General features: G+C 44.5%; 1 protein-coding gene across 14 annotated transcripts in view; it reads left to right on the top strand.

Annotated features, from left to right (window-relative positions):
* The window catches only part of phf14 (PHD finger protein 14), a 118727-nt gene that overhangs the window by 19438 nt on the left and 72611 nt on the right, over window positions 1–26678 (top strand). For 5 of the 14 annotated variants that reach the window (XM_080485182.1, XM_080485189.1, XM_080485195.1 and 2 more), the window contains exons 5-13: window positions 6292–6451; window positions 7927–8038; window positions 11379–11516; window positions 11861–12007; window positions 12124–12418; window positions 14040–14146; window positions 17364–17459; window positions 23008–23114; window positions 24201–24332. In XM_080485182.1, coding sequence (XP_080341308.1) covers window positions 6292–6451; window positions 7927–8038; window positions 11379–11516; window positions 11861–12007; window positions 12124–12418; window positions 14040–14146; window positions 17364–17459; window positions 23008–23114; window positions 24201–24332 — 1294 coding nt within the window. The remainder of the gene's footprint in view (window positions 1–6291; window positions 6452–7926; window positions 8039–11378; window positions 11517–11860; window positions 12008–12123; window positions 12419–14039; window positions 14147–17363; window positions 17460–23007; window positions 23115–24200; window positions 24333–26678) is intronic. The other 9 variants (XM_080485188.1, XM_080485190.1, XM_080485194.1 and 6 more) reach the window with 2 other exon arrangements.

Below are 26678 nucleotides of genomic sequence, written 5' to 3' on the forward strand. Positions count from 1 at the left end.
GTGTTGAGCCGTGTTCATAGTGAGGTGTGGACAGAAGTTTTGGAGAAGGCCAGGGAGAAAAAAGATTGTTTTTTCGTCGTGTGGATGTTCCTCAGTTTACAACAACAACTAAAGAGAAAGAGAAGAATTTTGATTCAATAAGTGAGTTTTACAATAATTTCTAGCGAAACAAAGCTTCTGCCAATAGTGCTTTTAGCTTCATACATCTTAGTCGCTCCAAAAATAGACTATTGAGTATATTTGCAATAGCAATGTGAGTACCGGATCGGGAAAGTATCGGTATCGGCCGATACTCAATTCTGAAAAATCGGATCGGTATCGGGGGCAAAAAAGTGTGATCGGGACGTCCCTAACTCCACACACCCCAGTTATTCTACCAGCAGCTACTGAACAGTGGACACACTCCAGATCGCTCAGCATTCAGAGAAACTCCATGGAGTTGATCAGAGAGGAGGATGCTGCAGGGAGCGAATGCTGACACTCTGTAGAACACATCAACACACATCACTACTAATCCACACTCTCAGTTACTAACCTCACCAATACAGGTGATTCTTGATATTCTTGAAGATTTAATGGAGCCATAAAGATGTTCCAGGAATATGAGGAATGTCAGGCCCATTTAGGAACTCTCTTCAGATGCATTAGGTCACATTAAGAATGACAGGAATGATGGGAAATGATATTGGTAACTCATCATGCTGATGTGTAAACCACCTTAAAGCAAGTTTCACTGTCAGATAATACTGCGACTAGAAGAGTGGAAGATTCCACTAACTTTTTAACAGTGGTTAACTCTCACCATGGCGTTCACTGGCAGCGCTGTGTTCATGATAGGGTGGACCGTGGACTGAACTTTGATATAAATCAATACTGTAATGAAGAGCTACACCTTTAGGGCACCCCGGAGTGGCCATAGAATTTTTTTATAAAAAATATATAAAGAACGGGTCGAAATGAAATAATAATTAGTAACCTCAAATTAATAACTGGACACAGCGAGTTACTATCTCCTTCCTCGTATTATATTTTTCACCAACGTCGCCTCCATCCCGTCATATTTGCTGCTCTGGAGCTTTAAAAGCCTCGTTTCCACGGAGCACATTAGATCTTGGTGTTTTCTAACTAAAGCATGTGAAGTCCAGACGAGTTAAACTCACCTTGGTCCAGAAAGAGAAGATCTCATTCTCATGTCTCTCCTCTTTACCAGGAAGAAATGATCCTGGGTCTTATTTTCCACCATTCCAACATTCCATAGTGACTTTCTGCTCCTTTCACTTTATTTCTGGACGTGTCTGAATCAAAAGCTTCAACATGGAGGAATGGAGGTGTAGAATGATAGAACGCTGCTCTACAGCTGTTTCCATGGTAACCTAGGTAAACACTCTGATTAAAGTTCTCTTTCACATGAAGCCATTAAAAGGCTCATTTTAGCTCTAAAAACTCCAAGCTTTCATTTCCAGTAGTTTGTAGTTTGTTTAGTAGTTCCTGAGGAACCAGAAGTCTGGCTTCATTAGAAAGAAGTTCTGTGGAGCGTCTCATAGCGGAGCGCCCCCTGCTGCCTCTTGAGGACCTCTCCCTTCATGAATCTCACGGCCACAGATGAAATGATCTTGTTCCCTCGCTTTATTATCTTGAGGTAACGACTTATTACCTCGTTCCCACTATCTTGCTAACCACTGTTGTTAACCTCACAGTTAACTTTGAGGGCGACGTTAACTAACGGGATGACTAACCATGTTTTAAACAACGCCTATTTAACGGTCGGTTACCTAACGGCGAATTAAGGATTTAACCGGCGGTTAGGGCTTAACAAGGGGTTAAAATAACCCAGTTTAGATCAACTGGGCCCTGGTGTATTCGAACAAAATTTTAACAGTAAGAATTACTGCTCCCTGTATTTCTCTGTGTGTAAATACTTAGATAGTTGGTTTTACAAGAGAGCTTTTTTATTACTACACCCTTGACTACTACTACTCATAATAATAATGATAATAACAACAATAATAATAGTAATGATGGTAACATCAGCTAAAACATCTGCAATAAAATAACTTTTACTGACAGAGTGCAAAAAACTGGCAGCTGTTCCGGCCCTTGGTTTGGTGTGCCGGTCATATTCCGGCCCTCGGGGGAACTAATGGAGGAGCCTTGCTCTATACTGTTGCATGCTGGGGGAGAAGGCTGAGGGTGGAGACACCAACAGGCGCAACAAACTCAAAAAGGCTGGTGATGTGGTGGAGGTGGAGATGGACTCTGTACAGGTGGGCTCAGAGAAGAGGATCCCATCCAAACTGAGGTCCATCCTGAGCAATGATTTCCACCTCTTCCACGATGTCCTGGTCAGCAGCAGGAGCACCGTCAGTAACAGACTCATTCTATTCTATTCTATTCTATTCTATTCTATTCTATTCTATTCTGTGCGTTTCATCTTCTCATTATGAGACATTTTAATTTAAATTACCACCTGTGTGCATTTTTAGTAAGGATACAGCTGTAAGCGTATGATTAGTAGGACACAGCTGCCATTTGGAAAAACTGGAAACACTCAATGAGCTGTGTGGAAAGCATTTTTTTTTCATTTTCAAAAAAACACCTGTTATTTTCTTCCATTTCTATACCCTTCAGGTTTAACATTGTCACTCATGCATTCATACCTAATTGGTTAGTTTATTGGAGGCAAGCCAACAAGCTTCCCTGTTAAACCTCAGTAACGGTTAAAAGCACTTCTCTCGGTTCAGTCAACTCTACCTGATTTTTTTCCTTCCTCTGCCAAGCTCGTCATTTCTGACAAGGATAATCTTTCCTTCAGGGATTATAAAGCTATCCTGTAGTCATCACTTTTTGTCAGCTTAGCTCATATTAGCCAGCAACCCGTGGCTTAACGGTCTGAGCTTTGTATCTCAGTTCAAAAGGAACACCAGAGATTTGTTCCACGGGTCAACCGTAAGTCGGTTAAACCGGCATGGTGGTGGTTCACAACTCCCGGTTCTACGCTTCGAAGCCCAATCAGTGCAGATGAAGCGCCCAACTGTTGCCAGTGGTGTTCCGGTAATACCCGTCTTAAAGGAAATAAACATTGAGTGGAGGTAGCAGGGGTTAGCCTCCGGTGCTTGCCACGTGGTTTCAGGGAACCTGAAAGTGGCCGTAGTTGTGCTCACATGTGGAGCAGTAACAATCTAAATACATCTTGACTTTGGAAGGTCAGATTCCAGCTGTTGATTTCATTGATTACAGTGAGTTGATTTCCTGGTGACATTGAAGGCCCGTATAAACTAAAGGGATGATTCCCGAAGCCTCTGAAAAGCCGAATTCAGAATTAGTGATTCGCCCTGACACACAGCACATGGTCCCTCAGTCAGAAAAGGATATGCTCTGAGCTGAATAAACAACTCTGTCTGCCCCTCTGTTTGCTTTTGATGGGCTGCCCGGCTCCCCAGTGAGCCATTCCAGTGACAGGCCTGCACAGCATCCAGTTTTCTGATTCGGGAGACTTTTCCATTGCTCAGAAAAAGCCCGACGGCTGCTCCGCTGAATTAGGAGTTGGAGTGTTATCTCCTGCGACGGAGGCAGAGTACTGATTGCCGCCCTCATTGGTAGTGAGGAGCACGTCTGCCTGGAGTAATAGCTGCCATAGAAACCACATCAGCCAAGTAATTGTTTAGGCAACCTCAGAAAATTAAGAGGACAACATTAAAATGCGCTCGCTCAGCTTCTTCCCATGTCTCTTGGGTTACGTGTTTTCATTTTTTTTTATCGAATGTTCAATTTGTGGCTTTGCAGTTCCACAGTAGATTGACAGCTCTGGACCACAGAGGACTGGGGTCTGTTTTCCTCCCTTTGTCTTTGTGTCTGGAAGCTGATTTAACCCTGTTCACTGTGTTACTGTCACATGAAGTGTATACAACAAGCTTCATATGCAACAAATAAGAGCAATTGACTCTTGTGGTTTGTGCAGCTATTGTAAGAAAGAAGCCCTGATATAAGTTAGTGTCGGGAGAAATACGACCAGCATTCATCTGATTTTCTTTCCTTGGCATCAGAAAGGTAAGGCGGGGTCAAACAGTGACATTGACTGCATCTCGCTTGGATACAATGGGGTGGTGGCGTTTGTCCTCACTGTTTACCGATGCCAAGCCAAACAGATAATGCTGGAGAATAATTGTACCTGTTTTCTAGCGACATGCATGCTCATGTAGAGGAAAAGAGGTGAACCTCGGAGAGTAACTCTACAAAGAGAGCTGTTAAGTTGCTGATGGCATCGTAGTGGTTCCTATTATATTGATATTGGTAGCTGCAGGTCATTGAACTCTACTAAGGTGGACTAGCTCCACTGCACAGCTCAGACCAGAGATTTTAAGGCACAACAGAGATTCTCATGACTGACCATCTTTCGTCTACAACAACTGAAGTCTCAGTGTGTAGTCCTCATAGGTTTAATGACGAGTCAATAAAAACTGTGGCTGCCCTGAACCAGACAGGCTTTTGTTGTTTGTTCCAAACAGCAGGAGAGCGTTTCTGTGATTTGCTGCTATTATACATGCTACATATGGGCAGCAATGGTAAATGAACTTCACTTGTGCTTTTCCACTGCTTGAGCAGCCCCCAAAACACTTTATACTGTGAATCACATTCACCCACTCACACATGTTCACACAACTGGAAGAGGTTGCCATTCAAAGTGTCTTGGTTCAGTGTCTTGCTCACAGGCATTTCGACATGTGGACAGGGAGAGATAGGGAGTTGAACCTGCAACCTTCCAGCCGAGCAATAGCCACCCCTATGCAATGCAAGCTTGGTGGACTTTCTTTCTTTTCTTTTTTGCTTAATGTCTTCTGCAATACAGCATGTTGATAGTGAGAATATATCTCAGGTTTTAATGCTGATTTTATTTAAGCTCTTGTTCCCAACATGAGGTTTGGGTTCCAATTTAGGGTCAAGAGTCTATTACTAGTTGGTAACTAGTCTAAAGCAGAAGTTTTAAAAGTATGGAATATTTTAGTTTTAATTTGTGGAATTTGATTTCAATTCAATAAATTATTTAGATTATTTCCATTTACAAAATTCATACTTTATTTTACTTTATTTTGTTTTCCATCTGCATTCTACTCTATGCTTTATCTCTGCTCGGAGCTACATGTTTTCTTTGCTCCTGGTTGGTAGGTTATCTGGTTGGCTGGCTGGTTGGTGGTTTGATTGGTTGGTTATCTGGTCGGCTGGCTGGTTGGTGGGCTGGTTGATGGGGTTATCTGGTTGGTTGGTTATCTGGTTGGCTGGCTGGCTGGTGGTTTAGTTGGTTGGTTATCTGGTCGGCAGGCTGGTTGATAGGTTATCTGGCTGGTTGGTTGGTTATCTGGTTGGCTGGCTGGTTGGTGGTTTGGTTGGTTGGTTAGTTATCTGGTCGGCTGGCTGGTTGGTGTATTATTGGGTTGGCTGGTTGGTTGGTTATCTGGTTGGCTGGTGGGTTATCTGGTTGGTTGGCTTGCTGGTTGGTGGCGGACTGGTTGGTTGGTTATCTGATTGATTGGCTGGCTGGCTGGTTGGTGGGTTATCTGGTTGGCTGGCTGGTTGGTGAGCTGGTTAGTTGGTTGGTTATCTGGTTGGGTGGCTAGTTGGTTGGTTATCTGGTTGGCTAACTGGTTGGTGGGCTGGTTGATGGGTTATCTGGTTGGTTTGTTGGTTGGCTGGCTGGTGGTTTGGTTGGTTGGTTATCGGGTCGGCTGGCTGGTTGATAGGTTATCTGGTTGGCTGGCTGATTGATGGGCTGGCTACTGGGTTATCTGGTTGGCTGGCTGGTTGGTTGCTTAACAGAATGACTCAAACCCTGTGGATGAATTCCGTGTGTGTGTGTGTGTGTGTGTGTGTGTGTGTGTGTGTGTGTGTGTGTGTGTGTGTGTGTGTGTGTGTGTGTGTGTGTGTGTGTGTGTGTGTGTGTGTGTGTGTGTGTGTGTGTGTGTGTGTGTGTGTGTGTGTGTGTGTGTGTGTGTGTGTGTGTGTGTGTGTGTGTGTGTGTGTGTGAGTGTGTGTGTGTGTGAGAGATCTCATGTTAATGAAGAAAACTTTCAGCTTTTCTTTCCTCAGTCGCTCTGAACTGAAGCTCAACTTGAAATAACGGAGTTGTTTTTGTAGAATTGTATAGAAATTGAATTGAACTTCCTTCCATGTGTTGGCTTTCACTTAGAAACAGAAGCTCCACCTCAGCCAGACGTTCGGTTGGAAGTGGAGAACGGGATGTGTTGAGGCGTGGCCTAATAACTGACGTGGTCTTAACGCGGTTCCGTCTCTCCGCAGGGTGCTACGGCGTGGATGGCGAAAGCGACTCCATCATGAGCTCGGCCTCGGAGAACTCGACGGAGCCGTGGTTCTGCGACGCCTGTAAGAACGGGGTGACGCCCAGCTGCGAGCTGTGCCCCAACCAGGACGGCATCTTCAAGGAGACGGACGCCGGGAGGTGGGCGTCGCTCGCACGTGTCCTGAAACAAATAAAGACTAATGACATGAGCTGGTCAGAATGCAGCAGGCAGCCCTCGGCTATCTCTATCCCACATATATTCAGCACTAGGCAGAAAAAGGAAGTTGGATTAAGCGGTGGGGGGAGGGAGCTGGTGGAGGGAGGGAGGGGTGGAGGGAGGAGAAGATATAGAGGAGAAAAGCAGTGAGAGAGAAGAGTGTGTTATGTGAAGCGTGGAGACTTGAGCCACGTTATCGCTGATAGTGCTCCTCAGCCAGGCTGCACCCGAATTTACTACTTCACTAGAGCATGAAAAACACAGCAAATTAAACTGTGAAGCGGTTGCTTGCTAGAGATGGATATCTTTATATTGGACTTCGGATTCTCTTCCCTAAAGTCCGCATTTGAAATTGTGTCACAGCAAACTGTAGCCGGAGTCTGGGGCGACATAAATCTATGAGGCCGTTTCTCTCTTTGAAGCGTCTGAGCGAGCCAATTTCATCACATGAAGTTTCTCATGGTCGACACTGATTTTCCACACTGAACGCAAAAAAAGAAAGCACATACTCAGAGATCTGAATCAGTCCTTCAGCTCATCAATACACCTTAAATCTTGTGGAAGAGTAACCTGAATTCTAACAATCCTCCTGTTTAACTGTGTTTCTGAGCTTCACCTACATACAAAACATGCAAGCCCGAGCCCACCGTGATCCTTCAGAGCAGTGGGCTGTACTGTGGCCTGGCTCTCACCTGAGGGGCCAGCAGAGACCCTTTCCTGGGTCCCAGATTCTTTTCTAGTCTAGAAAAGCTCACAATCACCGACCTACGAAACAAAATGTGCCTCAGAGATCAAACATTGTAAAATCTCAACTCTGAACAGGATCATTTCCTCATTTCCTCTAAACTAAACATACCAGTTTTAAAGTATTAAATAGTTATACTATGCCTTTTGATGAGTCTACTTTGGTAGGATTTTGGATGAAATATTTCAACTTTAAACTGAACACTTGTTTTGCCACAATGGAGCATCTTGAACTTGCTTTAAAATATAGAAAGATATTATATAGGCCACTATTACAAACTTATGCTCACGCTCACTGTGATACTAAAAAATCCTGCGTGAAAAACATTGCTTGAGATTTTATTTTTTAGCTCTAATTGAATAATCCAGTTTGTGTGATTTTGCTCAGTTTTTGAAAACAGATGTTATTTAATACTGAAGCGAAAACAAGTTGATTATCAGTAAAAGCTGTGAGAGCTAAACAGACTAAACGCATCGGGAGTCTTTTCATGTTTGAGACTCAAAGTAAAATCTTTACATACCATCTATTTTTTTTAAGGAAGTAGAATAACACTCAGAGTTTGACCCCTCATATTAAAAACATTGAATATTGAAGTATTTTCCCACCGTCTTTCAGCCAACTTCTCCTCTCTGGACGTTTCCACTAATGTCTTGCAACTCTGAATGTTTCCAGATGGGTGCACGTGGTGTGTGCGCTGTATGTTCCTGGCGTGGCATTCGGAGACATTGATAAACTGAGGCCGGTGACGCTCACAGAGATGAATTATTCTAAATATGGGGCCAAGGTAAGTCCTCTTTTCCTCCAGTGATTTAGTGACACGTTGAGGAGCTCTCACAGGCCGGGGTTTGGATCTTCTCTCGGTCTTCAGCTCTCATGTCAATCACATGCTTCATCACTTACCTCCATAAAGGACACTGGTAGGAGGGAAACAAGTTTTATGGGAGGAATTTATGACGCTCACTTTCACTCGTGGCATTTCAAACATTGTGTTGAACCTGAGGGGAAATATTAAAAAGATTATCAGAAAAATGGAAATCATCCATTCATCAATTCCATACTTTAGTAAAGTCCCACCTGAATGAGTCGCCACACCTTTCATCACTGTTACACTTTCTGACCGCTGCGCGTTGATGTCATAGACATGTGTGAGTAGACTGCTCCATTTGTTCATTCTGACTTTTCATTGTGGCCGCCATCTTGGATGAGGACCTGTTTCTCTTCCAACTACATCCAGTTCTGTTGAGGAAGGCCAAAGAGCTGGATTCCAAAGCTGTAGTCACTACTAGGAACTTTCAGTTTGGTGTAGCATGTACGCAGGGAAAATACGAACTTTAATGAAGTTTGTATATTAATACTTAGAGCTCGATCAGAAGACCAGGTTTGGCTCTCGGAGGTGATAGTGCAATAATAAACAGAGAAGTTGGGATTTATGTTTGGTCTTAGTGCCTTGTGTTTAAAGTGAAAGTTGGAAAACAAAACATAACAACCTAAACAACACCCAGAATATTTTCAATCTGCAGAGTTTAGGTGCACTAGAGTTGAATATTTACAGAAAAAGAAAATCAAAAGAAACAACAGCCATGAGAATTCCTGCAACATGGGTACCAAGTTGGTAGGAATCCCCACACACCCTGTTCTCGGTTAGCACACCGATATGGTTCTTTCAGTTCATTGGACCGGGCACGGTCTCAAGAGTTTATGAGTGTCCAACAGCTTCGTGTGTGCGCTTAAGTATGTGTGTGGGAGTGGGGGTGGACTAAGCCTGCCACAACCTCCTCTACCAGTACCAGCAGAAGGTGCAACCGAGGTTCTTCGGCTCTGGGTTAATTTGGCTTGCCATCCGGGTTTTACACCAACTGGAAACATGGGGACCTGGCCTGTATAATATATAACCAGGACCAGATATCAGAATTAAATCATCATCACTAGCTAGGTTAAATCATAGAACTCAAGGTACTATTAAGTTACTTCCAGTAAATGTATACACAATAAATAACATCAATGATTAATTTCCTAAATCATAATAAATCTCATTTGCAGAAACAGAAAAAAAGAAAAATCACAAAATAATCCCTTCCAAATATAGTGCATTGAATTACATACATTGGAAAAACAACTTTCACAAATAAAGTGCATATCAAATTATTTTGACAGTGTCTGTGTCAAAACATCATTGATACTCAAATACTCTTTAAATATAGAGTCACGTTACATGAGAGTGACTTATTAGCACTAACCAGCCAATACAATGAATGAGAGTGCTTCCTTAGCATCTCAAAGGCTAGCTGCTACATAGCAGGTCCATAGAAATGCATTGGTCTGAGGCGCTAATGCTAAGCTAGTTCGTACAACAAACTGACAGACTCACCATTCCCTTGACAATCCCGACATACCACGCAACACAACCACTTCTACTCCCGCGGTGGACGAGGACTGTGGCAGCTCTCCAGTGTGCTTCCCCAGCACGCCACTGAAGGGAAGGCTTCCAACAAGCGGCACAGACTCACCGGGCAACGGGATTGGCTGCAGAGTACATGCAAGAACAGTCACATGACAGGGTGATGCACAGACGTAAAGAGAACCAACATATTATATTATAAAATAATATTATATAGAGTTAATTTTATTTTATATATATTATTTATATATATATATTGTATGTTTAATATAGTACTAATTTAGACCTATGTTACATGGGACTCAGGCTATAAACTGAACATTTAAAAGACGCAGATATTGAGTTTCAAATATAAACCCAGCCAGAAGATGAGCTCTAACATTCAATTATCCTGGGATCTACAACAGAGCAGAAAACATACCTAATGAACTCACAAAATTGTACGTGCTAAAACTTATGCCATTAAATCAAAAAAAATAAAGGAAGATATTAGAAGATGGAATTCGTTACCTGCACTTAGATTTAAGTCTTGAATCGAATCAGTAAAAAAGAATATCTTTCCAAGGATTTTATATTATTTTCAGACACTTCCAATAGAAATAACAGATTAACAGTTCAGTGGATGGGCCAAATTAATATGACAATATATATGGCAAGACAAAGATTGAAAACTACCAAGGGAGGACTTTCACTCCTCTGTTTCATAGACTATTATGGCCTTTCACCTCTATTGAGGATCCTGGTTTGTTTTGCTGATAGTTTGACGTCATTGCAAAGAGGAAAGAAACTGAAGAGAGTATCTTTGGGGAAATTCCAGTACAGGCATGATTAGGGGACAAAAGACTGATTTAAATTGATGGAATTGGGAATCAATGGATGACATCATCACTCAAAACTTGGTCAAATATTATTTCTGAAGGTAGCTGGATGGAAGAGAGCAAAATGTTGAGATGGTGCTCTCATGACTCTTGATGAAGATTGACTTCATTAAGAAGCATTTGACAAAACCTGGGAGAACTGGAAAAGGACCATGTTTCTTTGCATTGTTTTTGTTGTGTTTCCTACTTTTTGAAATAGCTTTATTTGTCAAGTATGCATTGTACAATCCTCCACTCATATCATGTAAGACACTCAGTGTTTTGTGGTTCATGTTTTGCGTTTACATTATTAAATATATTTGATTAAAAAACCGTGAAAAAGAAAATACTTCTAATGTATGTATTTTGAGATAAAATTTCAGAATTTGTTGTCAGATGGTTTCAAATATAGGAATTATAATAAATCAATAAATAATTAGAAAATTTGGGCTTCTAGGTTATGAGAGGTCACAGAGAGCCAATACATGCAAGAAGCTGGGCAAAACTATTTTCAATGTTATTTTTTAAAGCGTTTCAGCCCCAAATATTTGTTCTGTTGGAGAGCGGGAGACAGAGGCAAAGAGATTGAGTTTTTGTCATTCTCTCTTACTCATAAACTCTAATCAAAAATCAAGATTCGATTTTATCATACATTTGTATAGTGTAACTTTCTGAAGAGCTCTGAAGAGCGATGACTCGCCTCTCGGAAGTCCAATGATGCATTAATTCAGTTTTTTTCTTATAATCCTGTTGTATTGATCACTGACAGGATCAATAAAGTATTCATAGCGAAGCTGAACTCCTCCCAGTGTTTCTGGTTTGTACGTGATTGTTCCCTCTGAAGTGTTGCTGCTCTCCGTCCTGTGTAGGAGTGCAGTTTCTGTGAGGACGCCCGCTTCGCCCGGACCGGCGTGTGCATCAGCTGTGACGCGGGGATGTGTCGCTCCTACTTCCACGTGACCTGCGCTCAGAGGGAGGGGCTTCTGTCCGAGGCTGCAGCGGAGGAGGTGACTAGCCCGGCTTCAAGGTCCCAGTCAGAGCTGGGGTAAAGTAGGGCTGAGGAAAAGATCTCTATTGCTTTGAAGAAGAAACCTCAAAGAATAGAATTAAGAATTTAAAAGCGAACTACTAAACGTCTGACAGAAATTTAAAATAGGTGGACTGAAGACAAACTGGGTCCCACAGTGACTTACTACTGCCCCCTAATGAACCAAAGGGACATTTGTAAAGTCTTTGAACCTTTGAACTGGTGGTTTTCTTACTCCTGTTCCACAATAAAAGCTTTCTCAGATCCTTCTTGTTCTTCCTGTATTGATCTAATGAGCAGATAAACCTGTGCTCGTCTCTTCAGGATATCGCAGATCCTTTCTTTGCGTACTGCAAACAACACGCAGACCGCTTCGATCGGAAGTGGAAGAGGAAGAACTACCTGGCCCTGCAGTCCTACTGTAAGGTTTCAGTGCAGGAGAGGGAGAAGCAGCTCACTCCTGAAGCCCAGGTAAGCTCAGTCCAACCCCCCGAACACCTCACATCAGTGGCAGATCCAGAAAGAGCTTCCACACCCCAGGCTGCAGACTTACAGTTTCTGAATGTGAACCAGAGACTTACTGTCAGAAGTTGGGGGTGTCTCACCCACAGGCCCGGATCACCACCCGCCTGCAGCAGTACCGGGCCAAAGCGGAGCTTTCCAGGAACACCCGGCCTCAGGCCTGGGTGCCCCGCGAGAAGCTGCCCCGGCCTCTGACCTCCAGCGCCTCGGCCATCAGGAAGCTGATGAGGAAGGCGGAGCTGATGGGCATCAGCACCGACATTTTCCCTGTGGACACGTCGGACACCAACGCCAGCATCGACGGACGCAGGAAGCACAAGCAGCCCGCTCTCACCGCAGACTTCGTCAACTACTACTTGGGTGAGGAAACTCTTTACCTCGCGTCGTCTCCCGGTTTAACAACCGTAGTCATATCTACACGCTATTAATCAGCAGGGATTTCAAATCATCCGGAGGAGTTTGCTTATCTTTCGCTTAGTGCAGCACTTTTGTTTCCAGATCTTTATGAACATTACATCACCTCCTTTAAAAGGAAGAAAAGATAGATTGGAAGTGGAGAATATGTGTGGTCACTAAGTAAATTAAATAAATTCACAGAAGGTCTGAAAGGTAGAGAGGTTTCAGAGCTGCTGAGTAAATAGTGAGGAGGATCATTTTATTTATTTGATTATAAGATGTGTTTTGATGAAGCTGTGGTATATTTGAATCAAAGATCTTACCAGGGTGGTTTTTGGATGATGATTCTGGGACTGTATCACAAATAAAACTTGTTTTCTTTTTGTTCTTTTCCTCCTCAAGATAGAATCGAATAGACATTCACTCTCACTGAAAGTTGTGTAATCCAATCTGGCATCTGGCGCATGCCACCTCCATATTCACAGTCTTTAAAGTAAAGCAGAGTTTTCATAGAGCAGGTGAAAACAAAGCTCAGTAATAGGTCAGGTCAGGTGTGAGGAGAGCTGTCAGACCGCCCAGAGGGTCCAGCTCTCCCCTCTCGCTCCACTCTGCCCTCTCTGATGTTGTCAGGGTGACTTCAGGGAGAAACCACAGTCTGGGACAGACGAAACGATTTCTTTAGCGTCCTCCTCTGTCCTCCTTCAGGGCTGTCGGCCCTGAGATGGAAACACGGCGTTATCTGTGTTTGTGCCACAGTCTCTTTCGGGTTCCTCCTCCCTGCTGGCGCTTTGATTCCAGCTTTTTATCCACTCTCTTTTCAACCACCATCGGCTCCTAATGTGTGCTTGTTCGACCCAGCAAGCGAAGATTATACTCATAATAAGTCAGTTTATGAGAATAAAATGTATTCAGTTTCCAGTTTCACCACCAAAGGTCCACTGCTCAGACAGCCGAAGCTCCAAGCCGCCCTGCAGGGTCAATGAGGATGAGCTCAGAGAGCTAAGGATGAGCCTACCACTCACACTCTTTTGGTAAAAGCGAGCAGAACAAACATTCTCGGCTGTCATTGTTGTGGATCGACAAGCACTGTGACCATCGTGCTCATGTGCTGAGGTTCCCCTGTGGACATGGAGACACTAAAGTCTAAGACTCACATGTTGCACCCTGGAGGCAGTTTTTGGAGTTTGGCACCAAAGAGTGGTGTGCTGGCCAAAACACAACGAAAGTTTCAAGGTTTCATTGAAAACCGCCTCCATTGTTGGGGTTTCGTGAGTTACTTTAAACCAAAGTTCTCATGTTGTCCCTCTTCCTAATCACAGTGGGTTTCAGTGTTTCTCCCCCGAAAAGTCCTCTTGTAAAACAGTGACTCATTAAATGCTTTAGGTGAAGGGATGATTCCATGTCAGGGCATCGACTCTTCTTAGATCAAACTGTGCTGGAGTGAAGTGACCTTGAAAGCCGGCTCCATCAGCCTGCGGGGGGGCGGGGGCTATCTGCCATCAGAACACTCTCATGTGCTCTCTTTTTTCCTTCCTGATGTATAGATTGTGATCGTGCCATTGATTTTTGTCCCATTGATATTCAGAGCGAAACATGCGAATGATCCAGATCCAGGACAACATCTCAGAGCAGAAGAGCCTAAAGGACAAGCTGGAGAGCGAGCAAGAGAAGCTGCACGTGGAGTACAACAAGGTCAGCCAGCACACGACCCCAAATCCACAGGGTGCTAAAGAATACACATCTTTTTTTTTTGTTTTGTTTTTTTTAATTCAGGACTTCTAATATGATTTCGTCAGCAACCCACCAGCTGCTGCAGCTGCGTCCTTCATGATTTGTGGTTTTAATCTGCAACTACCAAAAATATACATCACGGTGACGGACGAGACAAGCTGTTGGTTATTAAACTAAAACCAGCCCTCCTAATAACCAGGGCTGCATTAAAGATGAGCCGTGCTGAAGCTCCAGAGCTAAAGTGTGCGGTCCCACACTCTGCAGGGCTCAGCCAATCAAAAAATAGGAAATGTCATGTTTCTTTCCTTTTTTATTGGGTCAAAACAAACTAATAAGCTGTTTAAGAAGGGAATACAAGGAAAGTATGACAGTTGACTTTAAATTGATCCTGTGGTTTTTATTAGCAATATGATTTCAATTCTATTGTATTCTGATCTGTTAAAGCAAAATTTGTCTTCGTGCTGCACATTTCATAAAATTTATTATTATGATATCAACATGTGAAGACACTTCTTGTAAAAGACAAACGACTGAACCGTAAAGAATTATGATTTCATCCTCTGCTCATGACGCAATTTTGAAAGTGGCTTCATTCACATAAATTGTCATTAACTAATTCAAATGATAAATAGATTCACCTTAAAATCCTGATAAACACACAGGATCCACTTTGACTTCATAATTAAAGTTTCAGTAATTTTCACCATGTGGAGAGGTGGCGATGGGAACCGAACCTGCAACCCTCTGATTGGGAGACAACCACTATACCAACCAAACCACGCCACCCTGCATCAAAGGCTGAAAACTATTTTGGTGTGGGACACGCCCACCCTGTAGCCCTCTCTGTAGTGAGGAGTGCGAAGGCGTGACTGATAGAGGAGCTGAGGTTGATGTTTGTGTTTGGATGAATCCACAGGAGTGTCGAAGGACGCCCAGCTTCTGCCATTCGCGTTGCCCTATGCAGCGACGTATCTTTGTGACAGTGGATTCTCCAGGTGGAGCGACAGCCTGAGGCTGATGAGACGCTCTGCCTGACGACCGTCTGTCCAGGGTTCGGTCAGCTGTGTGCGACTCATCAGGGTCAGACGTCGTACTACTGTGGGAGTACGTGTGTCTTCCCCAGACGGCGTGAGCATTCACTGTCCCCTCTACACGTCTGGTTCAAATAAACACACGAGTCGGTCAATTATTTAAATCGCTCTGTGTTTCATGCAAGGCGCATGTTTCTACGGCCTCTGTGTACCTCGCACATGTTTAAAAGAAAAACATGAAAATATGAATCTGTGTATTATTTGAATAGCTTAGTATTGAATGCACAGGAGCCACAGTTTGTTCCTACATGGCACTTGGCCCAGTTTAATACAGAACATCATTTCTTCTCTCACACCATGTCTCCGCTCCGTCTCTCCATCGGTTTCAGGGTCTTTGGCCTGAAAATGTTGAAGTCCCCTGACTTAAGATACCAAGAATTGATGCACATTCCTTTTCTAATTAAAGCTCAAAGCGCGTGCAGGGGTTTACGCTGCTATTACACTGTGCTGCCGTCTCCATCCTCGTGCTGTTGTCTGTATGTTCAGCCTAGCATGTGGAATTCTCTCACCACATTAGCTTTAGATTGGTTTGATAAAAAAGCCGGCTGCCCTCCAACACGACGAGGCCGCCGCTCCATCTGTCAACACGGCCGAGGCAATACAACAGCGGACTAAAAGTCGGGGGAGTTAATGTTGCGTTCAGTTCTCCACCGCGCGTGTTAAGCGTTATTAATGGAGTGTGTGTTGCTAATTGCGACGCCTGACTTGCTCTTACGCGGATGCGGCCATGGGGAAAATGCAGGTCGGGCTTTGACTGATGGATCGTGGTGGAGAGCAGCAGCATAATCGCTCATGACACAAAGATCAGCAGCGATATTAGAAGCTTGGAGCCGCTGAAAGCTTCACCACCTTCATACGAGCTGCTTCGAGCACCATGTGGCTTTTAAAGTTCTGCTTGGTTTTGTTACACGGACCCACACGGGGGCTGCAGCACTTGCCTGCACAGTTAGCAGAAAATCAGCTAAATCAGAGCTTCCTTGTTCTAAACCAGAGGCAAGGAAGCCTAATTACCCCGCCTAATTAAAACCACCCTGACATTTGTATTAATCCATGTTTAAAAATGAGGCCGTTCAACCTAACCCTACAGCAGGATACACTCCCGGTACAAGAACGGTGAAATATCATTGTTTGTTTCCTCCTCCTGCGTGTAGCTACCAGCAGTAACTCTAAAGTCAATATGACTGCAGGTTAGAGAGACTCATTATGGCTTTCTATTATTTTTCACCTCAACACAGGATTTCTCAAAGTGTGAGACCATGGCCCCCCCTCTAACAGACATCAGGGCTCCTGGCAGCCCACCCAAACCCCCACATCGGCTCCCAACAACACCAGAACTCCATCAGCAATAAACATCTCCTGTTTCCTCCAGATCTGGACCTTCAATTTCTCTTTACCAAAAGGCAGAAATGGCTAAAACAGCTAAAATACAACAAAACAAATTTTAAAAAGTATTAAAAACCACTGAAAACAATAAAAGGTTAAAGCAGAATAAGATTTAAACAGCTGAATGACTTTAAATACGGCAGCTTAAATAAAACTAAAATAACTTCAATGAGAAAATGGCTAAAACAATCAATCAAAAATGTTTAAACAGCTTAAACAGCCAAAAACAATTAAATGATCTAAAATACAATTAAAACACCTTAAATTAGCTGAAACAGTTTAAATGTCCAAAACAATGCTAATATGGTTTAAACGACAAAAACATTTGAAAGGGATCAAATCGATAGATAGATTCTTTGTTGTCATTGTGACAAGTACAAGATTTATAGTTGGTACCATTGGTGCTTGAAATCAAGTGCTCTAAATGGGGAAAATAGCAAAAACATTAAGCTGCTAAAAATGTTTAAAACGGGTTAGAAGCCAAAAACAGATAAAATGGCAAAAACCTATAAATGTCTTAAAAAAAAATTTAAATCCAGCTAAAACATTAAAATGTCAAAAACAGCTGGAAGATGTTTGAAAGTTAAACGGGCTGAAATAACCTGTTTTAAGGTGGAAGTGAAAGGAGAGCAGTGTGTGGTCTTTCTGCTCCGCCATGTGAGGAAGCCTGTCCTGGTCTCATCTTGGCGTCCCTCTGTCTGCAGCTGTGCGAACTGCTGGAGGAGCTGCTGAACGTGAACGGCGAGCTGCGCGGCGAGGGCCAGGCCATGTGGACTCTGATGGGGGGCATCCTGGGCCAGGTAAGGACCAGCAGGACCCGCTCATACGGGCCGATCCGGAGTCTCTAGCCGATTAATCTGTCGTTCGCCGTGAAATGAGCTCTTCTCCCGTTGCTATGGCAACGCCCTGCCGAGACGTACCTTCGCCACATTGAAGTTATTTAACGAAGGTGAGCGGCGTCTTGCGTAACGCAGAGAGACACATGTGAAGGAACAGTGCAGAGAGTAGAACCTCGATTCACATGTCATCTTGAAGATTCAGGAATAAAATGGTAATAATCCAGCGCTGTTTTTAGTTTAGGGGCCAATAAAGCCCAGTTTGATCTGGACTACTACTGTGATGAATCTGTAAATAATCAGCAAATAACCATGTCACTCCAAATACTCCTTTCTTTATTTTTATTCTTCCGTAAACGTAGCGACTGTGCACTTTCTCTTGTGTTGTGTATGAATTGACATACCGACTCTTCTTTTGACTGGGCCTTTATTCTGACAGAATAACAGTGAGGATGTGTCTCCAGAGAGGAGGTGTGTCTATGTTACCTGGTTGACTTACCCGCTGTCACAATCCTGATACGCATTATCACCAAGCAGGTTATCAACTCGGTATTTCAGTCCAGGGTTTTTCCATCAGGATCAGTGCATCTTCACATGAAAGGGGCGGAGTTTACAGCATCTGACCAGTCACACAGCTGGAGAAACCCTGCAGCTCAGCTTACATATTGGAGGAGCGATTACTCTGAGAATATAAAGAATACAGTCACATCAGCCAGGCCGAAAGCAACACTGTTGTCACAAACAAAACCGGGAGGTAGTGCTGGCAGAAAATGTCTGACTCTGTTGTTGCGTAACTTACTGAGATCATACAATATTAATTATTAGGCACTGTGATCACTCAGTTTCAATTTATAACGGCACAGACGTGTCGGGCAGAGCTTCCTCACTGCTCTTCCTTTAGTTTATAGTTTCCATTGACTTGTTTTGAGACTCCGCCCCTCATGTGAGCGCGTTTTATGTTGGAATATTAAGTCCTCACCATGCTCCACACTGCCCCCACAGGCTTTCAAGGGTATTACTCTGTTTGATACACATCCTGAAAACAACAAGAGTGTCTGGCTGCAGGACCTCCACTCTGGGGGCTTTTCCACCGGAAAGAACCAGGTGCTAGTTCAGAGCCAGGGCCAGACTTAGCACCAGTTCTTTGTCTTTCCACTGCCAAAGCCCCGGCCCCGGCTAAACTGATGCTACGCTCACAGTGGAGGAGGGAGCCTCACAGTGGAGGCAGGGAGCCTCACAGTGGAGGAGGGAGCCTCACAGTGGAGGAGGGAGCCTCACAGTGGAGGAGGGAGCCTCACAGTGGAGGAGGGAGTCTCACAGTGGAGGAGGGAGCCTCACAGTGACGGGAGCCTCACAGTGGAGGAGGGAGTCTCACAGTGGAGGGAGGGAGCCTCACAGTGGAGGGAGGGAGCCTCACAGTGGAGGGAGGGAGTCTCACAGTGGAGGAGGGAGCCTCACAGTGGAGGAGGGAGTCTCACAGTGGAGGAGGGAGCCTCACAGTGGAGGAGGGAGTCTCACAGTGGAGGAGGGAGCCTCACAGTGGAGGAGGGAGTCTCACAGTGGAGGAGGGAGCCTCACAGTGGAGGAGGGAGCCTCACAGTGGAGGAGGGAGCCTCACCGTGGAGACTGCACAGGAAATGCCTGAGATTGGAGGTCCTGCAGCTAGACGCCTCTCGAAAACAAACCAAATTAAATTTAAAATCAAGCACACAATGATGCAGTAGGTTTTTCAAGTTCCTCCACTAGCCATAATGATCATTTTTCTTGAATTAATATGTACGTGTATAATATGTTTATTAAACACCAACAGTTCATGTTAAAGGACTCATCACCTGGTATTGTCACATATCCAGTCTCCCTTAATTTGTCTTTAAATCAATAAAAAAAAAATCAAAAGTAGAGCTTGTTGTCACTTTTTCGTAAGGCAACTTCCTCTCGGGAGAGTACATGTGAGATTTGGACTGCTACAGAGGGTAGGCGCATGCTGATTGGCTACAGGAACTGTCAGTCATGGTGATAGCATAGCAATCCTTTGCTCACATGAAAAATAAATAAATAACGATCATGGGGTCATCTACAAACACCCACGCTGCAGGACAACACACCACAGAGATTTATAATGAAATACAGGGTCATTTGTAAATCACATGGGGTTCAAAGATTATACTCGTCCCGTTAGTGGCTAGTCGCTAGCTGCTAGCCGCGGTGAGGCAAGAAATAAGCTGTGCAGTTGCTGAATCTGTCCTGGTTTGGTTCCGCTACAGCTCCTTTAGATGTTTTACAACTGTTTCATGATGAGCCAGACCATCCGCTCCCTTCACCTCATTTGCATAAAGTCAGGGGGATGCAACTTTATGCAAATGAGCTGAGGGCAGTTCCAAGGCGATGCAACGCAGCTAGCAATGCGCCGCTCCGCACCTGATGTTAACAGTCCTAAACAATAAGTATTGTTTTGCTTTCAACAAATCTGCAAGACTGTAATAATGAACTGGGAGGAGTTGTACAGTTTTGATGAAACTACCGTGAGATTGCTTGTGGTGATTTGAGTTGTTTGAAAGGCCTCTCCTCCTGGTGGAGATGATAGCAGTCACGGCCACGTGGATATCAGAGGTTGTTGCTAACACGCCGGAGAGGAGAAATATCCCATGCTGCAGGCTTTATGTGCTAAAAGTACCTGCCAAATCCATAAAACGCTTTATTAAAAGTGTGTTGGTAGAGAGTGCGAGCAGATAAATGGTCAAATGATGTTAATGTGGTGGCGAGGCAGCAGAACGGACAGGAAGTGAGAAGACTGGCGCTGAATCTGCAATGACCACCATAAATCACCTAATTATGAACATGCACGCTTTAAGTAGCAACATCAGTCACAGCGCCGCATGCTTCTGTGTCATCTCTCTGACACATTTTCATCTCCTATTTGTCATCCCGTTCATGTCTTTGCAGAAGTTATTGATGTCCCCAACTGGAACTGTCATCACTCTTCCAGCACATAGTCAGTGCTTTTGTTCCCGATGCTCCTGGAAGTTTCTCCAATCCTGGCAACTTCACAACAAAACGCTCTGAAGGCGCCCCTTTCATTCTGTCTTTCTCCCACCAGCTGCTATAAAACACTGTGAGGCCCAAACAGCTTGTGGGCTGCAGATATTATACCAGGGACGAGTGCCATCCAGCTTCATCCCAACATGAGGGGAAAGAAAGTGTGAATCATTTATTTGTCACTGGTCAGCATCATTGTTGGAGGAAGCCAAACATCCTTCAGAACAAAGTGCTGAGTCGTCAGGCTGAAAGTAAACAGTCCTGCACACACTGCTTCTCACACACAAGAGGTCCGTCTGGAGGCGTGACCCAGACTCACATGGTGCTGGATCTAAAGTCACCCGGACAGGGTCACACCTGCACAGGTCGTCAAGTCACACACACCCCAGCAGTTTAGGGAACGATGAACCTCACATGGTTGAAGTTAAATCCAACTTATTCCAGAAAGTTTGCATTTGTACTTCACTTGTATATAGGATATCATGAACACCCTTTCTTTTTCTATATCAGTTATTTTCACTTTGATGTCTTGAATTAGTTTATTTGCTCTTCAGCCATTTGGGATTGTTTCTCTGACTAATTCTAGTTGATCTCCTACACATCAGCTTTTTGTCATAAGTTACTTTATTTACACGAGTGGCTCCAGCAGGTGGGGGTCACGGGGGGGTCCACAGCCTTTTTAGAGGAAATCTGTTCAAGAAATGACCTTTTGCATCAAGTTTAAATAGAAGTTTACCAAAGGAGTGTAGTTGCTGTAATACCCACAAAGCCCCCGGAGTTCTCTCTGTCTATGATGTGAGCTCCAGATAGCTGCAGGTGTCTGGATTACTCTCGGGCTGAAACCCAACGGGAGCGTACAGACGGGTTCTGGAGAGGCCTCCTGCTCCTGTGCAGCAGCTCTAAACTTGTGTGATTGAGGAAGATGAGTCTGCTGGAAGTGACAAAGTGTCTGGACGAGCTTTCCCCGTGGGAACCTTGGTGTGGCAGCAAACCAGACGGCCTCAAGCCTGGATGTTTACTACACTGCTCCGGCTCGCCCCTCTAAACTTTCTCATCTGCCTGATAAGGCGTGTTAACGGTGTTAGGGCTGCTCCGTATCGGCAGTATCAGCAGTGGGGGGGACTCTTCCTCGTGGCCGGATGCCTGAAGACTGTGGTCCAGGTTAAAAGAGATAGCCTCGGTCTCCTGTCCCCCCTCATCTATCAGGCGTCCCGGCGGGGACGCTCCCCCGGCGCTGCAGGCGCAGCCAGCACTCAGATTAGAGCTTCCTCAGTGAAAACCCTCGTCCGCTCAGCGACAGGCTCGGCCCCGACAAGATAAGTTTTCTAATTAACCCGTGTGGCAGCGCCGCACCTGAGATACAGGGGAGAAGAACCCAGCTATCTGCTGCTGCCGTTAACCTGACCAGCACAACACGGCCTCTCTCTGAGCTTCTCTCACAGCGATCACCAACAGCTCGGCTCACCATATTTACAGAGTGGACTCTCAGGAAGAACAGCTCTGTGTGAAGGCCGCAGCCCCAACCCCACACCAGGAGAGGAAAGCTCCACGTCAACAGGTCTGACTCTACACCCTGGTCCAGTCCAGTCCATCCAGGAAGAACCCGATTACTGGTTCTGGTTCAGGTCTGTCCTTCTTCTGAACACACGCCATGTACACACCGGTTCTGATCCGGTCCATAGCTGGAGTCAGAGTCTCCGACGTAACGTCGCCACATGACGCTTCACGCTGTCTGTCAAAGCTGAAGTGGAGCGCTCCGAAGAAACAGAACTTCTTTCCCTGCTGGGTCAGGGTGAATCACCAGGCTGCCTACTTCCTCATGAAGCTGCCTTTTCAGAAAGGCTTTTCTCTTCTGTGAAGAAGATCTAATTCACTTGATCTTTGAGATATTTCTTCAATGTAGAAGTAACTCGGCCTGAGTAGATGTAGTTTCTGTCTTAGTTCTTCAAAGTGCTCCGTCTCTGGTCCCCTCTGCCGGGCTCAGGTGCTTCCTCCCCGGTCACATGCTCCTCTGCAGTTCTCACCTGCAGCTTTTGTTGTTTTTGCTCATTTTTTCCAGATTTCTGTGCATCTGACTTCCAGCCACCTTCTATTAAATCATAAAGACAATCAATCAACATATGTCACTTCTTCTGTGAATTACTCACAAAGAATTCATCTTAAACTGTCACCTTGACCTGCAGAAGAGCCCAGTGACTAGAATCCCCGTGGAGCACAGTTCAGTTTGCGTTTCTCTGCGGGTTGCTTCCTGTTAAAGGGAGTTCTTCCTTTCCACCGCCTCCTCTACTCGCTCATGTGGACTTGTTGGGTTTTTCTCTCTAAATGTGTCTTTAAACAACTGAGTTGCATTTGACGCCACAGAAATATAATTTCCTTAAATTGAATGGAATGTTAATATCGTGGTGATGATAAATGTGCAGTAGATGTTATTTACTAAGATCACGGATCAAACCCGTGTGTCTGCTTGTTTTGGTAGAAACTCAACACTCCAGCTGTTCTGAAAGCCCCCAAAGAGAGGAAGCCCAGCAAGAAGGAAGGCGGTACCCCCGGGAAGTCTTCCAGCCTGCCAGCGATCCTCTACAGGTGAACACGCTGCGTCTGCAAAGATACCGGGCCTGGGAAAAAAAAAGGGATTAAACGGAAAGGTTAAATGATAAAGTAATAGCAGTTAAGCCAGGGTGCACGTGTTTTAAATACCATCAGAAGCTCCAGGCAGAAACAGAGTTCGCTGCATACGTCCATCACTGTGTGGAGGCTATTTTAAAGTACAGGGGGAGTTTACATTCAACTCGTGTATTTTTATACTTCTTTTCTTTTGTGAATCCAGTGTTTTGCAGCTGTGAGATTATTTTGTCAACATGTGTTTAACTCTTACCTGTCATTTTCACTCATTGTACTTTACACAGTTTTTTGGCTCAATATTTACACATAATAAAACAAAACCAGGATTACATGAATTTCAGAATGAAATGTTGATTTGCAGGAAACATGTTTTTATACACACATGGCAGTGGTATTAAGAAAATCGAGCATGTTTAGTCACAAACGGGACAAAGAAAAGCACATGCATTGAAAACACCAGAGAAATCAAATAAATGTTGTTTCTAATCTTTGTAGTATCCAACACTAAGTACCATAAAGCTCTCTGCTATCTATTGCATGTCAAATATTTGGGTTTTTGTAGTGAATTCGTATACTTACTTTTGCATTTAAAGACTTATATTCCTGAGAATGAATGTTTTGTAGGTTTGAAGTTGCCAAAGTAAATTATTTAAGACATTTCAGGATTAATTATCAGGTTTTCCTTTTGTGTCTGTATATTTTTGTCCACAAAGGCGACAGTTTATGACAGAATATAAAGGTACTGGTGCAATCAAGAAGATTTTTTATATCTACACCTCACTACCACCCAAGCACTACATTATCGCCCTATAATATATTTAATGGAAAATATTAGATTTTTCGTATTTAAACTGGCATTTAAATGGTTGGAGTCCTCGGAGTTATTGGCAGGTAAATGAGTTTTGTTGCTACTCGTTGACATACTCAGGACAAGGACGACTGAAGGTGCTGAAGTGAAAGACAAACTCATAAAAAGTAAAATGTTGTGGCTAAAACTGTGTTTTAAAGTGGAATTTCAACCTTTTCTCCTGCACTGGTTCCCTGCAGCTGTGGCATCTGCAAAAAGAACCAGGACCAACATCTGCTGGTCCTGTGTGACACCTGCAAGCTCTACTACCACCTGGGCTGCCTGGAGCCTCCGCTGACCCGCATGCCCAAGAAGACCAAGAACAGCTACTGGTACGGGGCGGGGAGGCAGAACCACACTTGTGTGAAGATGCTGTGCGGGGCAGAAAAGTTGTAAATTCCTGTAAATCCAGGGTTTTGTATTGTTAAGGAGAAATGTGCTGCGTGCCTGAAGCAGGATGATCCGGGGAGCCATTAGTGAAGGTTATACAGTTCAAGCTCCCTCAGAAGAAACACTTGCATATCAATGCAGCCCTGCTGCCGCCATGCCTCACAACACCAGCCATCAAGATGACAGCAAACAGCACAGAGCACACTCCACCTGCTTTTTTCTCTCCTTAATGGGAAAAAGAGCTGCTGTGATTCATGTTCTGCATCCTGCCGGCTCCGATTTCCACAACGCCGGAGCGCGTCGTGGAGACGGAGCTGCTCATGGTAACAAACACCGAGTCAGGAGATCCGTTCACTGTGAATCTCCTGTTTCTCGGCTGTAATGAGCTTCAAATCTACAGCAGAATGTTAAACACTAATTATTGAAATGTTTCAGATTCAAACACATTTAAACATTCACAGTAAAGTCTAGGATGTAGAGTCACTACACACAGGATGTAGAGTCACTATACACAGGATGTAGAGTCACTACACACAGACGATGTAGTCACTACACACAAGATGTAGAGTCACTACACACAGACGATGTAGTCACTACACACAGGATGTAGAGTCACTACACACAGGATGTAGAGTCACTACACACAGACGATGTAGTCACTACACACAGGATGTAGAGTCACTACACACAGGATGTAGAGTCACTACACACAGACGATGTAGTCACTACACACAGGATGTAGAGTCACTACACACAGGATGTAGAGTCACTACACAGACGATGTAGTCACTACACACAGGATGTAGTCATTACACACAGGATGTAGAGTCACTATACAGAGGTTACAGAGTCACTACACACAGGATGTAGAGTGGCTACACACAGGATGTAGAGTCACTACACACAGGATGTAAAGTCACTACACACAGGGTGAAGAGTCACTACACACAGGATGTAGAGTGACTACACACAGGATGTAGTCACTACACACAGGATGCAGAGTCACTACACACAGGATGTAGTCACTACACACAGGATGTAGAGTCACTACACAGAGGGTGTAGAGTTGCTATGCAGAGGATGTAGAGTTGCAACACAGATGTTGTAGAGTTGCTACACAAATTATGTAGAGTCGCTATACAGAGGTTACAGAGTCACTACACAGGATGTAGAGTGGCTACACACAGGATGTAGAGTGACTACACACAGGATGTAGTCACTACACACAGGATGTAGAGTCACTACACACAGGATGTAGAGCCACTATACAGGATGTAGAGTCACTACACACAGGATGTAGAGTCGCTACACAGGATGCAGAGTCACTACTCAGGATGTAGAGTCACTTCACACACGATGTAGAGCCACTACACAGAAGATGTAGACTCACTACACAGGATGTAGAGTCACTACACAGGATGAAGAGTCAGTACACAGGATGCATCCACTACATAGAGCATGTAGCGTTACTGCATAGAGGGTGTAGAGTCAGTACAGAGGATTTAGAGACACTACACAGAGGATGTAGAGTCACTACATAGACGATGTAGTTTCTACACAGAGGATGTAGAGTCACTTACAGGATGTAGTCACTACATAGAGGTTGTAGAGTCAGTGCAGAGGATGTAGAGACACTACACAAAGGATGTAGAGTCGCTACGCACAGGATGTAGAGTTGCTACACACCGGATGTAGAGTCACAACACAGAATGTTGACTCACTACACAGGATATAGCATCGCTACACAGAGGATGCAGAGTGGCTACGCAGAGGGTGTAGAGTCGCTACACACAGGATGTAGAGTCACGACACAGGATGCAGAGTCGCTACACGCAGGATGCAGAGTCGCTACGCACAGGATGCAGAGTCACTCCACAGAGTACGTGGGGTTGCTACACAGAGGATGTAGAGTCGCTACACAGAGGATGTAGATTCACTACAGATAGGATGTAGATTCACTACATAGAGGATTTAGAGTCACTACACAGAGTACGTGGGGTCGCTACACACCGGATGTAGAGTCACCACACAGAGTACGTGGGGTTGCTACACAGAGGACGTAGAGTCACTACACAGGATGCAGAGTCGCTACGCACAGGATGCAGAGTCACTCCACAGAGTACGTGGGGTTGCTACACAGAGGATGTAGAGTCGCTACACACAGGATGTAGAGTCACGACACAGGATGCAGAGTCGCTACACGCAGGATGCAGAGTCGCTACGCACAGGATGCAGAGTCACTCCACAGAGTACGTGGGGTTGCTACACAGAGGATGTAGAGTCGCTAC

This window comes from Lipophrys pholis, assembly GCF_963383615.2.
Source record: "Lipophrys pholis genome assembly, chromosome: 17".
NCBI lineage: Eukaryota > Metazoa > Chordata > Actinopteri > Blenniiformes > Blenniidae > Lipophrys > Lipophrys pholis.